This window comes from Stegastes partitus, unplaced genomic scaffold, assembly GCF_000690725.1.
Source record: "Stegastes partitus isolate 25-593 unplaced genomic scaffold, Stegastes_partitus-1.0.2 Scaffold314, whole genome shotgun sequence".
Classification (NCBI taxonomy): domain Eukaryota; kingdom Metazoa; phylum Chordata; class Actinopteri; family Pomacentridae; genus Stegastes; species Stegastes partitus.
Genome location: NW_007578045.1, coordinates 324,198 through 336,469, shown reverse-complemented (window position 1 = coordinate 336,469; position 12,272 = coordinate 324,198). Strand labels below are relative to the sequence as shown.

General features: G+C 42.1%; 1 protein-coding gene across 5 annotated transcripts in view; it reads left to right on the top strand.

Annotated features, from left to right (window-relative positions):
- The window catches only part of tacc2 (transforming, acidic coiled-coil containing protein 2), a 53,278-nt gene that overhangs the window by 933 nt on the left and 40,073 nt on the right, over positions 1-12,272 (top strand). For 3 of the 5 annotated variants that reach the window (XM_008283466.1, XM_008283465.1, XM_008283464.1), the window contains exons 1-5: positions 2,816-2,893; positions 4,682-4,781; positions 5,489-5,557; positions 10,144-10,373; positions 12,099-12,206. The exons of 1 other annotated variant lie outside the window; for it this stretch is intronic. In XM_008283466.1, coding sequence (XP_008281688.1) covers positions 4,749-4,781; positions 5,489-5,557; positions 10,144-10,373; positions 12,099-12,206 — 440 coding nt within the window. In that variant the 5' untranslated portion in view covers positions 2,816-2,893; positions 4,682-4,748. Of the gene's footprint in view, positions 1-2,815; positions 2,894-4,681; positions 4,782-5,488; positions 5,558-10,143; positions 10,374-12,098; positions 12,207-12,272 lie in introns of those variants that run through there. One more of the 5 variants, XM_008283468.1, reaches the window with a different exon arrangement.

Here is a 12,272-nt window from a genome sequence, read left to right as displayed (position 1 = left end):
AGCAGTTCTTTCCTGGAGGCGTTCTACTGCTCTGCCCTTTAAAGTCCTCTAAAGCTCTTTAAAATTAGGAGGCATTTAAGGTCACTTTTCCCCCCTTTTTTAAAAAGTCTTGTGTGATTGTTGCAACGTGTTTTTGATTACTGTCCTTGATGGAAAATTTCATCTCCTCATTTTATTCAGTATTTACGTACAAGCTTGTATTAGCGGTGGCGTCTATACACGTCATCTCCCTTATACCTTTGTGCAGCCCCACATCAGCAGACGTCCATTTCAGTGATTTACAGATGGCACACAGGTCCACAGCTAACACAGTCTAGCACATTTGATCCAAACTAATTCACATCATTGTCATGCCACTGAACAATGTGCTGGGCAATACCTATCAGGCTTTCTTTCATCTAGTATTCCAGTTTTGTGCTGTTTTGTGAGCACTGCTTTTGTTCTTGGATTGTTTCGTCCATGCAGTGTCCTTCTCATTGCCTTGATAGTCATGGGTTTGCACTGATAATCCATCCTCAAAATGTGCTTGATAAAAGATTTTCTATGTATATTTCAAATTTTCTTGTTTTTGTTTCCTTTTTGGGCTAATTACGTGATAATGTGACCTCATGAAGCCTGTAAACATCAAATGAAGTGGTTGCTGGTGGTACGGGAGGCTTAGCATACGCTCTTTGGTCGATCTGGTCAAAAATTTAGGAACCCCTGCATTACAGTAACTGAAGGACAAAGTTAAGCAGAAGTATACTTTTAGACTGAATAATCATGAACCTCAACCTTGCTAGAAGTTTTTTTTTTTTTTTGGCCTTTTTGCTTTGATTAGATAGGACAGTTGAAAGAGAGACAGGAAAGTGGGGGAGGAGAATGGGGTAAGGGATTATAGCAAAGGGCCATGAGCGGGATTCAAACTCATGACCACTGCATTGGAGACTACAGCCCTGTACATGGGTCACCAGCTCAACCAGGTGACCTAAAGTGGTGGCCCACTGTCTTATACTTCTGAAATATGACTTTGGAGCTTCAACCAAGCTACTGCATGTGTTGCGTTTCCATCCAACATATTCTCTCCAGGTTAAGTCTTCAGTTTGTTGCCTTTTAACTGATGGCAAGTGTTTTGACACATTAGGACAATATATAGTCAGCATCCATTTTCCTGTTATCATTCAACTAGTATGTAATGAAAAAAAGATGGTGTGGAACAACCAAAGCACAAAATTACTCATTTTTGCTCTAATTTTTCTTCTTGCTCTGTTTCAGCTGAGTGAGCATCAATGTGATAAGGTTTATTCGGTTGAACACACTGGCATCATCAAGCGTTCTCATCATGATGATGTACCACCATCATCCTTGCTATCTCTTGGGTCTTTTAAAGGGACAGGCACACTTTCTCCTGCCTCCCATCTCTTTCTCTCTCCCTTTCTGAGCATTTTTTTTCCCTCCAAAGCAGTGCTTCAGTCCGCTCTCCCGTGCAGTGATGTGAAGCTGAGCTGCATATCAGGCTGGAAAGAGTGGCTCCCTTTCTTTCACACTCATTTGATCGGGTTGGACTCCTTGGAGATTTTATGTAACAATGGCTTGAAAATATATGTCACAGGCAGTGCAGTGCAGAGCGTCTATTAGTCAGTGAGGCACACACTCGCACAGACACAGAGGCGTGCACACACTCACTCTGTAGCTCCTGCAGAGATCTGCTTGGTTTGGCAATGCTGAGTCTGACTGAGAACGATGCAGTTCTGCAGAAAGGTGCTCTGCCAGCCGTGTAGTGCCAGAGTCACTTCACCGGAGGAGGACATGGAATACAAGATGGGGAGCTGCATCGGAATCGCACACAGCCAGGTAAACAGAGGATGCTGAGCAGAGGCTGTCTGCAGTGAAGCATCGATGCCTGTGTGACTGAGCGGGGAGAGCCTGTAAAGAGGGGAAGGAATAGATCATACTGGTCAGGAGCTGAGTCTTTCCTCAGGCAACGCAGGGGAGAGAGGTGTATCCTAGTGTTGGAGGAGGGGCGATGTCAGCAGTAAAAAAAAGAAGCTGTGGGGACAGAGCTGGTTGTGAGGAAAGGAGGAGCTCAGTATCAAAGTGAGAGGGTGAGGCTGATCATATGTGGAGGAAGATGGAAGGCAGTTTGACAGATTCCAAAGAAAATGGATTGTGTATATGTATTGATTCATTCAGTAGCTAGAACAACAGGCCAGATAGGAAAGAGCTACACAGCATAACAGGAGGGAATAACTATGTTTGGAATATGCTGTGATGTTTGTCAGGAACAGAGCTGATCAAATGACTGTTATTTATAGGGATGATGATAAGTCTGCTGTCTCCACAGAGTGGACACTCAGCTGAAGACGGCCTGTGATGATGGCTGAAAATAGAGGATCCAAAATTCTGTTCAAACCCTCTGTTGTCAAAATCTCTAACTTTGGCTCCTGTTTGTTATCCTTGGCATCTGTGGGTTTGTGGCTGTGTGAGTGTGTCGTCCTGATGTGTCAATCACTATCATATGTAAAGGTCTGGATGTGCAGGAAAGCTACAGGTGGTATGATTCTATAACAGCATCTGCAGCGTTTTACATGATCAGCCAGGCGAAGCTGAGCTGGAAGGTCTGACACCTCCTGTCCATCTGAGCGGGCCTCTTTGTTTACAATCCCCCCACCTACCACCTCCCAAAGCAGACATGGCTTCTGCAGCTCCAGTTCGGTCTCCTCCCCTCCCTCCCCCTCGATCCTGTCCCCACTTCTGACCCTGTCCGGTGCAAAAATAGCAATGGAGAAACCGGGGCTCCTCAGAAGACAGGACAGAAACATTGGCCTTGACTCTGACAGTAAACACAGACTGGAGGGGTTTGTCAAAGCTGGGGGCAGATACTGAATGTGGAAAAGTCTTTGTTTGCAGTGTGGTGAGTAGCTTGTTGGTGTGAGTTGTGGATTTTAGATTCTTTGTTTTGTTTTTTTTGTCCTTCAGATAGAGGAGGGAAAGGATTAATGATAAGGCTTACACCGTATGACTGTGTAGCTATCATCCCATTTAATGTAATGTAAGAATATTAATGTATTAGTCAGGCTAATGAACATGGTTGTCATCACAACTTAATCTGCTGCAAAGTATAATTACATGCTTTCGCTGGTTTCTTACCTTGCTGAATTAAATAACCTGAGACGTGCTATAGCAAGTTATTTAAAAATTCTATCAGAAATCCAACATTGTGTTTAGTTCCAATGTTTTTTTTTTGTTTTTTTTTGAGTGGTTAGAGAGGTCAGACACAGGGCAGGAAATGGTAAACTCACACTGTATGCGTCTGAGCAAAGACATATGGTGCTCATCCAAACCCAAGAGCTTAAAAGATGGCTTCCCGTTGAGTGATGGACAGGCCATGATGAGGTGAGAAGAGACCTGGCAACGCTCTAATCATATGATTTCCCCACGGTGCTTTCTGCGCTGCCAAAAAGCCCCGAAACACTGCCGCCAGTTAAAGTGCACACGAGTGAGTATGCAGGCTGAAATTACACCCCCATTCACACAAATAGCAAGCGGGCGGGCTTGGCGGTTGAGCTGCTACACCACAAAATAAGTGTGAATTAAGATGCAGGGAGAAGATATTAATTATCCCGTAGGATAATCGCATGTAAGATAAAAAAATAAATAAATAAACAAAGAGTCAAAAATAGAACTAATGATTTGCATCCACAGCTGGACTACGCAGCCTTTGAACTTGTTTGGAGGAGAAGTGTGCATGACAAATTGTGCACAACACTGGAATAAAGTGTAACAGCAGTGAACAGGGCAGAACTCTATTTATAAAGTCTTGCATATTCAGGTCAGTGCTTTCTGACTAAACCATACAGTCCCTGCAGTCATAATAGGAATGCACAAACAACCTTTCAATGGCACGCGTTTACTGCTCAGCTGCAGTGCATACAACAACAGTGCACCAAGCAAAACTGGTTGTCAGAGCATATCTTCAATATATTTATGCATTTAATAAAAAAAAAAAATCCGCCCATGGTTACACTATATTAAGCTGCAGTCCTTAGCTTCAAATAATTTCAGCTTAAAAATGTACTTAATATTTATAATGGATGAGAGATGCTCCTGAATAATTTTGACCACACCTTTTGCGACAGACTGAAAACTGCTGGAAGCCAAGAGACACCACAATCTGTTATTTACCACACGAGGATTATCTTACAGGATTGCCTGACCTCGGTATCACTCAGTTACAAGCACAATTTAACAGACTGCATGTGTAGATGTCCTTATTCTAGGAGTCAGGGCCATTTGTTTGAAGTATTTTAGAGCAGAGAGGACCTGCTATGTAAAGTAACTGCAGCAGGAGATGAATTTGACTAATGTCCCCTTAAAATAATCTCTAGAATAATTTTTTTAAAATAATTGCATGACGTCATTCTCTCAGTGAGGATGCTGTTTTCCTGCTTTTAAGCCCTCATCAGCAGAGGTAAAACCTGCACTTTGGTCCTGGTGGTAGGTCTTGCATCAGAGGTGCCTAATCTCTAAAACAGCACACACACTTACCGTTCTCCCTCACTCCATGCTGGGTCAACCTCATACCAGAGACCTCTAATCCTCAGGAGCATAAGTCTGTGACTGTTGAGGGACCCTGTTCACTCTGTGTGTCTCTGTTCAGCGCTGGAACCGTGGTGTACGCTGACGGTCTTTCTGTTGCCAGTGTCTTTCAGCCAGCTGATGTGAGAGAGCTTGGTCTGGGCAGTTGTTGCCCTGCAGCTGGCTGAGCCATGGGGAACGAGAGCAGCACGACTGAGGAGTTGGTAAGGGCGAGCTCGCTGACATCGGATGGCTGGCATTGCTATTTGCTGCCCCGTGCTCATATACTTAACATGAATTCTTTCAAGCACGGAGGACTAACTAAACTAACACTGCACGATTACTAACTGCGGCTTTAATAAAACACATGGGATCTTCAAAGGATCTGCACTTTGCTTAACTGAGGCTTGTCTAATGAGCATTTAGATAAGATAACGTGCCTTGGTCTGTTATGTGTTTAACTGCTGTACTGTAAAGATATATATTTGATGTGTAATGTGTTTACTGCTACACACCCTGATATCTCCACGCTTGTTGTCCTACAGCTCACTCCTATGATGGGTGAAAGGCAGCTACGGATACCTTTAGTTAGCATCTAGAGGTATTATGCTGCAATTCTATAGACATCTATAGAAAAACAGTGATTTCCACATGTGACTGGAGGACTTCAGCACTGGAATTCAGGATTATCTTAATAGGATTAACGTAAACATTTGTCTCATGAGCTATAGGTTCCATAAACCATACACCCTAAGCTGAATATAGATGTTATATAGATATATGTTTTCCTTTAAAAAAAAAAAAAAAAAAAGCATTGCTGATTTGCTTTCTGGGCACTGATGCTTAATAATGCTTCTATATACAATATTGTGCAGTAAGTTTTTCCCTTAAAAATATATCTCTTGTTGAACTATTTCATTCCCCATTACAGCCAGAAGAGGGCGCTCCAGAAAATGTTGTTCTGTTTCCACCAAAGGAAAATCAAAATGACTCCCTACAGGTACAATATTTGTGTATGAGAGAGTGTGTGTAAGTCTTATATTGGCTTGTGTGCACTAGTGTTTTTACAGGAAACATGAAGCTGCTCTGTAGTGCCCTTAAAATGCTTAACGTAAAACGGGCACAGACATGGGTGACTGTTCTGGCCATTACAACTCAAGTTAACTGCTACTTTCATCACCCTCAGTTGCAGCTAGCATATATGATATATATGTCCACGCCACTGCAGGTGACACATCTGTTTGACTGTGCAGATGTGTGATCTGTGTGCAATTTGCCTGTTAATTTAATTTTTTTTCCTTTTGACATCATAGTGAATTGTGCATGACACTGGACACTGAAACCTCCTGAAGCTTGCAATTTCTTCCAACACTCTTCCCTACCCTTGTCTGGTTTACAGCCTGATTGTTCACTTTGTATAATTGTGCTACAGTCGTCCTCAAATGTATTCATACCCTCTAATTAAAGAAGGGGGAAAAAACAGCTGTCACTAAAATAAGTTGAAATTGACAAAAGTAATAATGAATAAAAATTTTATGAAAATCATGACATTGCTTTTGAATTGTGGTTCAGCAGAAATATATATATATAACTAGCAAACAAGCATGATGGGACCTGTAAACTAATATTTTGTTGACCAACCCTTTGAGCCAATCACTGCAATCAAGTGTTTTCTGTAACTCTCAATCAGACTTCTGCACCTGTTGACAGGTATTTTGATTTTGGCACACTGCTCATCAGCAAAGTGCTCTAATTTGTCCGGGACAGTTTTGTTTTTTTTTGTTTTTTTTAAATATTCTTTTCAACCACAATTCAAAAGCAATGTCTTATTTTACTAAATTATAATTTAGCAAATTTTTATTTATTAGGACTTTTTGCAGTTTCTAGATATTTGAGTGACTATTATGAATTTTCCCCTTTCTTTAATGGAAGGGTCTGAATAAATTTGAGGACGACTGTATGTTTTTTTTTATAAAGCAATGAAATAAGAAAGGTCTGAAAAATGAGCATAAGTTAAATCTTATCTTGTAATTAACTTAATTTTCAGGCAAAATATATGTAAATATAGACAAACGCGATGAATATGTTCTGACTGAGACTGCCGGTGTTTGTATGGCTAGTGGTGATGATGGCAGTGATGCTGCATCTTTGCGTCCCTGAGAGGTCAAAGTTGAAAGAAGATGGCGCTTCTATATGGCAGGAGGATTTTGTAGGTCTCTCCATGTATGTTCTGTTGTGTACATGTAACCATAGTTTTGTTCTTACGCGTGTAACTTGATTCTCTCCTATGGGGTCACTGCAGGCCCGACCCTTGGCCTAATTCCCAGCATTCACCTGCAGAGGCACTATCAGTCAGTCAGCGCAACAAGCCTGAACACACAGCAGCAGCAGGAGGAGAGGGAGGGGAGGAGGCCGGAGCAGAGGTGGATAGGGAAGGACAGAAGAAAGAAAACAGGGAAAGGCAATGAAGGAGGAGGGGATAGACAGAGAGCTGAGTGGAAAGAGTTTACAGTAGAGGGGGAGGAGAATGCTCAGCACTTCCCTGTGACCAGCCCAGTCAAGTCAGTGAGTCCCAGCAGCAGCAGCAAGCAGGAGCAGCAAGCAGGAGCAGTGTGTTTTGTCAGTGCATGGTAGTGTAGTGTTTCTAACGTCCACACACACACTGCAAGAAACAGCTCATGGAAATTTAACAGGGGAGCGTCAGCGACCGAAGAGAGGGCCGGACTGTGGAGAGGAGAGGACAGGAGGAGGAGGAAGTTAGCTGAGTCAGTACAGGAGAGGAGTGGGAGCGTCAGCAGCATGTGTTGCAGCATGTTTGTGTCGTCGTCTGCCCCCTTCAAAACACAGAGCCCTGCAGAGGCTGCCTGTACACTGAGCATGGTGGTGCAGGGGTAGCAGAGGAGCTGCACTGCACTGTAGAGTCACCTTCAGCTCTGCTGGGTAAGTGCAACGCAGGGATGGTGGGATGGAACTTGTACGGTGTGTAATTAAAGGAGATAGGTGTAGCGTTTTACACAGGATAGAGTGGACGTGTTGAATCTGTTTCTTGTTTCAGCGTGTGACTCAGAGAAAAGGCCTGTTCTTGTTATAGCACTGTCCGCTCTCTTGTTTACAACAGTCATGTGTGAAGCATTAAAGTTTTGCTAGCACATGGGCACTGACACATTGTATTAACAGTAAATATTACATTCTTGGCAGTAGGACAAGCAGTAGTTTCCAGGCAACCTGGGCCTGCTTTCTGTTTTGTTCCTGTGGGTTAATTAATAACAGACATTACTTTTGTGTGAGGGTCAAACTAACTGGTTGTTATTTTCCACCTCCTGAGCTTCCATATGGTCATACGTGACCCCAGTAATGACCTTTTAAAGGGCCAGTAAGATGGTGGCAGTAAACTTGGCTATGCTTTTGTGCCTGGTGCCTCTTGTCATTTTTTGTCTTAACATTTCTGAGTTTGTACCTAGAGAGAGGTTGTATGTCGTGTTATTTTCTGTATGTGTCATACATTCAGCTTGTACTCTGGCTTAGGCTGGTTTTGGGCGACAAGGGGAGAGATTTCAGACAGGAAACAGGAAACCCAAGACACGTCAACGTACAGCATCTCATGACAAAACTGTGTTCATCTCTGCATACATGACTGCATGCCTTTTTAAAATCTGATTACGTAACATTAACACAGGAAATAATAGCAGAAGGGAGGCAGTCGGAGTTACAATCTTACCTGCAGCAGTCCTTTTTTGGGTTCAGTTTCTTTCACTCTGTGGTCCTTTAATGTTTTATGTTCTCTTATGTTTTTCAGCAACCAACTGTGTAACCAGTTTAAAAAAAAAAAAAAGAAAGAAAGAAAGAAAAGAGCATAGTTGGAGTAGTCTAAATTTGAACATTTAAAAATAGCTTAATACGGCATGACACCATTCTTGTGAATGACATTTTAAAGGCTTAGACTCCACATTGTAATTTGTTTGATTTTTGTGTTCATGTAAGCAACATTTGTGTGCGCGAGAGGGCAAAGAGATCCTCCATCTGTGCTGAATGTGTCTCACAATGGAGGTCCTTTGTAGTGGTGACAGCAGGTGAAGCCAGTGACTCAGAGCCTCCTCAACACACACAACTTTACTAGTTAATCTGTCTCCAATATGTACACTCAGTAAGTACATCACTGAAGTAAAACTGGAGGAGGTGACCTTTTGTGGTTCATCCTGACAGAGGAGTAACATATTTCATTGTTTTTATTTCGTCAATGTAATACAAAGTTGGCTTGAAATTGCTTTCCTGTATTAATGTAATAATATTTTAAATGAATAACAACAGTAAAGCAAGTGTACAATAGGGAAATAATAACTTGCACACACATCTTTTCCCCCCAAAATGTTTTAAAGCATTGATTTCATCCTCATTTTTGCTTGGCATGATATTCACCCGTGCTTGTGTGCGGGCCCACTGTCTACTACTGCGTCATTAATAATAAATGAAGCTCTTTAATTCTGAATCTCAGCAGATCTTCAGAAAACACCATTACCACGGTCCTGTTGTATCCAGTCCCACACATTAAACCAACTCACAGCCCACTTCCCAACCTCTCTTTTTAAGTCACAGCTCATGCGTCTGTATTCCAGCAACGCCGAGTGTTGAAAGGCTGCACATTTTTGCATGTGTCTGCGCAAGTGCACATTTGTTTGCCCTCCCGCACCTGCAAACCTCTGTTTATGTCTCAGTGGGTGAAACAAATGAAAACTTTCCACGTCTGTGAACCGAGCGGCGCGTGCGGGAGAAATTCCATCACACGGTGGCCTGACGGTTGAGTGTTGTGCACTGTGAGGGCAATATTGCTGCAACATGATGCCACGGCCAAGTGTTGCGGTGTGTAGCTGTGGCTGGACTCTGTCTGTCCATTTGACATGCAGACAGATGGAAAGAAAAAACAAATGAAGCATTCTTTTCACATTATGTCGAAAAGCAGCTAGCTGGGTTAAAGGAACATCTTAATTGTTTACTCAGGATGAAGCAAAGACTTGATAATGTAATCTAAGAGATCTTGAATCTAGACTATGAGTAAACCACATGTCTGATGTCTTGTCACCATCCAGCAAGACTGGTTTTTCTTTAATGGTTATTCTTACTCACTTTTGACACGCTGGGAAACAAAAAGAACTGCAGTCAACTTCCTTATGAGGCGTGTCAGGTGGAAAACACCAGACTATAATGGTTAGACACGCAATTTAATTACTTGTTTTTTTCGTTCAGGGTAGTAATGATGTGATCCTCAAGAGCAGAATGTAATCACAGCTGCAGAGATTAAGCTCATGCAGAGAAGATGGCACAATGAGAGGAGAAGACATGGAGTCTGAGTGGACGGACATACCTCAGCCAGTATGATCTGTGCATTACTGTACAAACAATAGTTTACTTAATAATTTAACACATGGGTGGAGTTGTTTGTTCATGTGGTGTTTGGCTTTGAGCCTTAATCCGTGGGTGTTCCTGTGTTTTCCTGCAACATGCTCACACTTGTTGAGGTACACGCTTGCGTGTTCTGCTGCAGAGACTCCAACGTGTCGCTGACTGCGTTTATGATTCACTGTTCCACAGACCGAAGCTCACGCTGAGACCCAGAGGGACGACAGAGCCCTGCTGACTGAATCCTCCGCCAGCCTGCTGTCTCAGCCAGTGCTCCCAGACGTCACAGTCATCACCGGAGTGGAGGAGAGCAGCGGCGGAGTGTCCGACCAGGAGGACAAGGAGGAGCTCGAGTTTCCTCATGACCTGCTGCCCAGTTTAGATTTCAGCAGTGAGCTCAACATCTGGGAGTCCTCGCTGGGGTAAGTGGAGGGGCTGCACTCACACATACATGGCCAACTGTGTTTCCACATCAGAAGACATTACAGTGACTTACATTTTCCTGGATACAAACCATAACCCTCACCAGAATCACTACTTGCCAAATCCGAACACTTCCCCTAATCCTAAACCACATTTTCACCCTAACATTTTATGATTTATGTAAGTAGAACTTATTTTTTGCCCCCTAAAGAGAAGTAAATCTCCACATACTGAAATTGTGTAACAGCTTTATGTCCCAACAGAGACTGTGCTTGTATTACCACAGCCATTTTTGAGTTTGTTGCAAATTATATTTTCACAATTTGCCAAATTGAAGTCTCATCTTTTTCTTCTGATTCACAAGTTAATGTTAACCTAATATTTTGAGACATTATTTTTGGGATGTATTCTGATTAATCAGGTGATGATAATAGACTGTGATAGAATAAAGGGGTGGAACTGAGTTATTTTCTTCAGCAAACATGAAGGAAACACAAAGATCGGAGCATCAGTACAGTCTGTGGCCCAGTGTTATATTCAGAAAAGGTTTTTACATTTTACATGAAATCAGCCAAATAGAAACAGCTGAATGGCCAGCTATAGTTTTGTGATGTGGATTGTTTGTAATGTGAGTTAAGGAGCAGAGCTCTGTTAAGGTGTGACAATTTCAAAAACATTCCAAAGAAAAGGTCACCACGTCTCACATGACTCATTCACACATTGTCATGTAATGTCAAGATAAAACAGACTGAATATCATGGCAAGAAGAAAGATGACGTTTAGTTTAGCTTTTAGTCAGAGTACTGAGTAAATGTCATACGTAAATGTAAGTCTTCCTTGTCTGTTTCCTGATAAAAGAGAAATGACATATTATTTGCATTCGACACGCATTAAATTGGCCTCACAATTTCCTTGTTGTTGAAAATGTATAGCGCAAGTCATTTGATTACCCTGAAAAAGGTTGGACATAAACAGATTTGAGCTTGTTTTAGATAGCTTTTTAATGTAACACCCTTCCTGCACATTAAAGTTTAGCAAAATTTTGAGAAAGTTTTTGCAAGGTTGTTTGCTCACGTTGCCAGAGCTGTCAGACTGCGACCACACAATCCTGTTGAAGCTGATTTTTACGCTTTATAAATAAGTGGTGATTTTTTTTTCTTGAAACTTCATTTGGTAAAAAATACATGTGTTGTAGGGAAATATGTACGAAATCTACCCAATCAGAACAACTTGTCCCCTATTATGTCTGTAGTTTTTCCAACCTGTAAACAGTCCGTCCAGTTTTTACATCTTTACTTGTTTTTAAGGGTCATGGAACCTATCCCATCATGCACTATTTGAGAGGAAAAGAAACATGGCTCTGATATATTGCAAGGATAACAATGTCATTGCTCCTTAGACTGCTTTTAATTTCAACCTCAGACGTGTCAACACGCTGTAGTATTCTTTATGATAAGCATCATAGTTAATGCTTTCATTACCAACACCAAAGAATGTATAAGGATGCGCTGGTTCACTAGAACATACAGGTTCATGACCAATGAAGTATCATATTCTGATTGTAATACACAGAATATTACTGCCTAATGATGTATTGAGTATTCAATTTATTTGATTTATTGCCATCAGGGAACACATTATTCAGTCAAGGTGAAAGCTAATCTGATATCGATCTGCTGCATGTCTGAATGTGTGTGTACATGTCTGTGTGGATGTGTTGGCAGAACTCACAGTAGCTCAGGTGAGCAAAAATGTGAGCAGATGAACCCTCTGCTGGCTGGTCTGCAGAATCACACGGAAGTCAGTCAACCACTGGCGGTTCTAGACAAAAGGTACCTCAGACTCAGCATGACGGGGGGGGACAGCGGGGCGTCTGCTGTGGGAGTTTGATCAGCAGT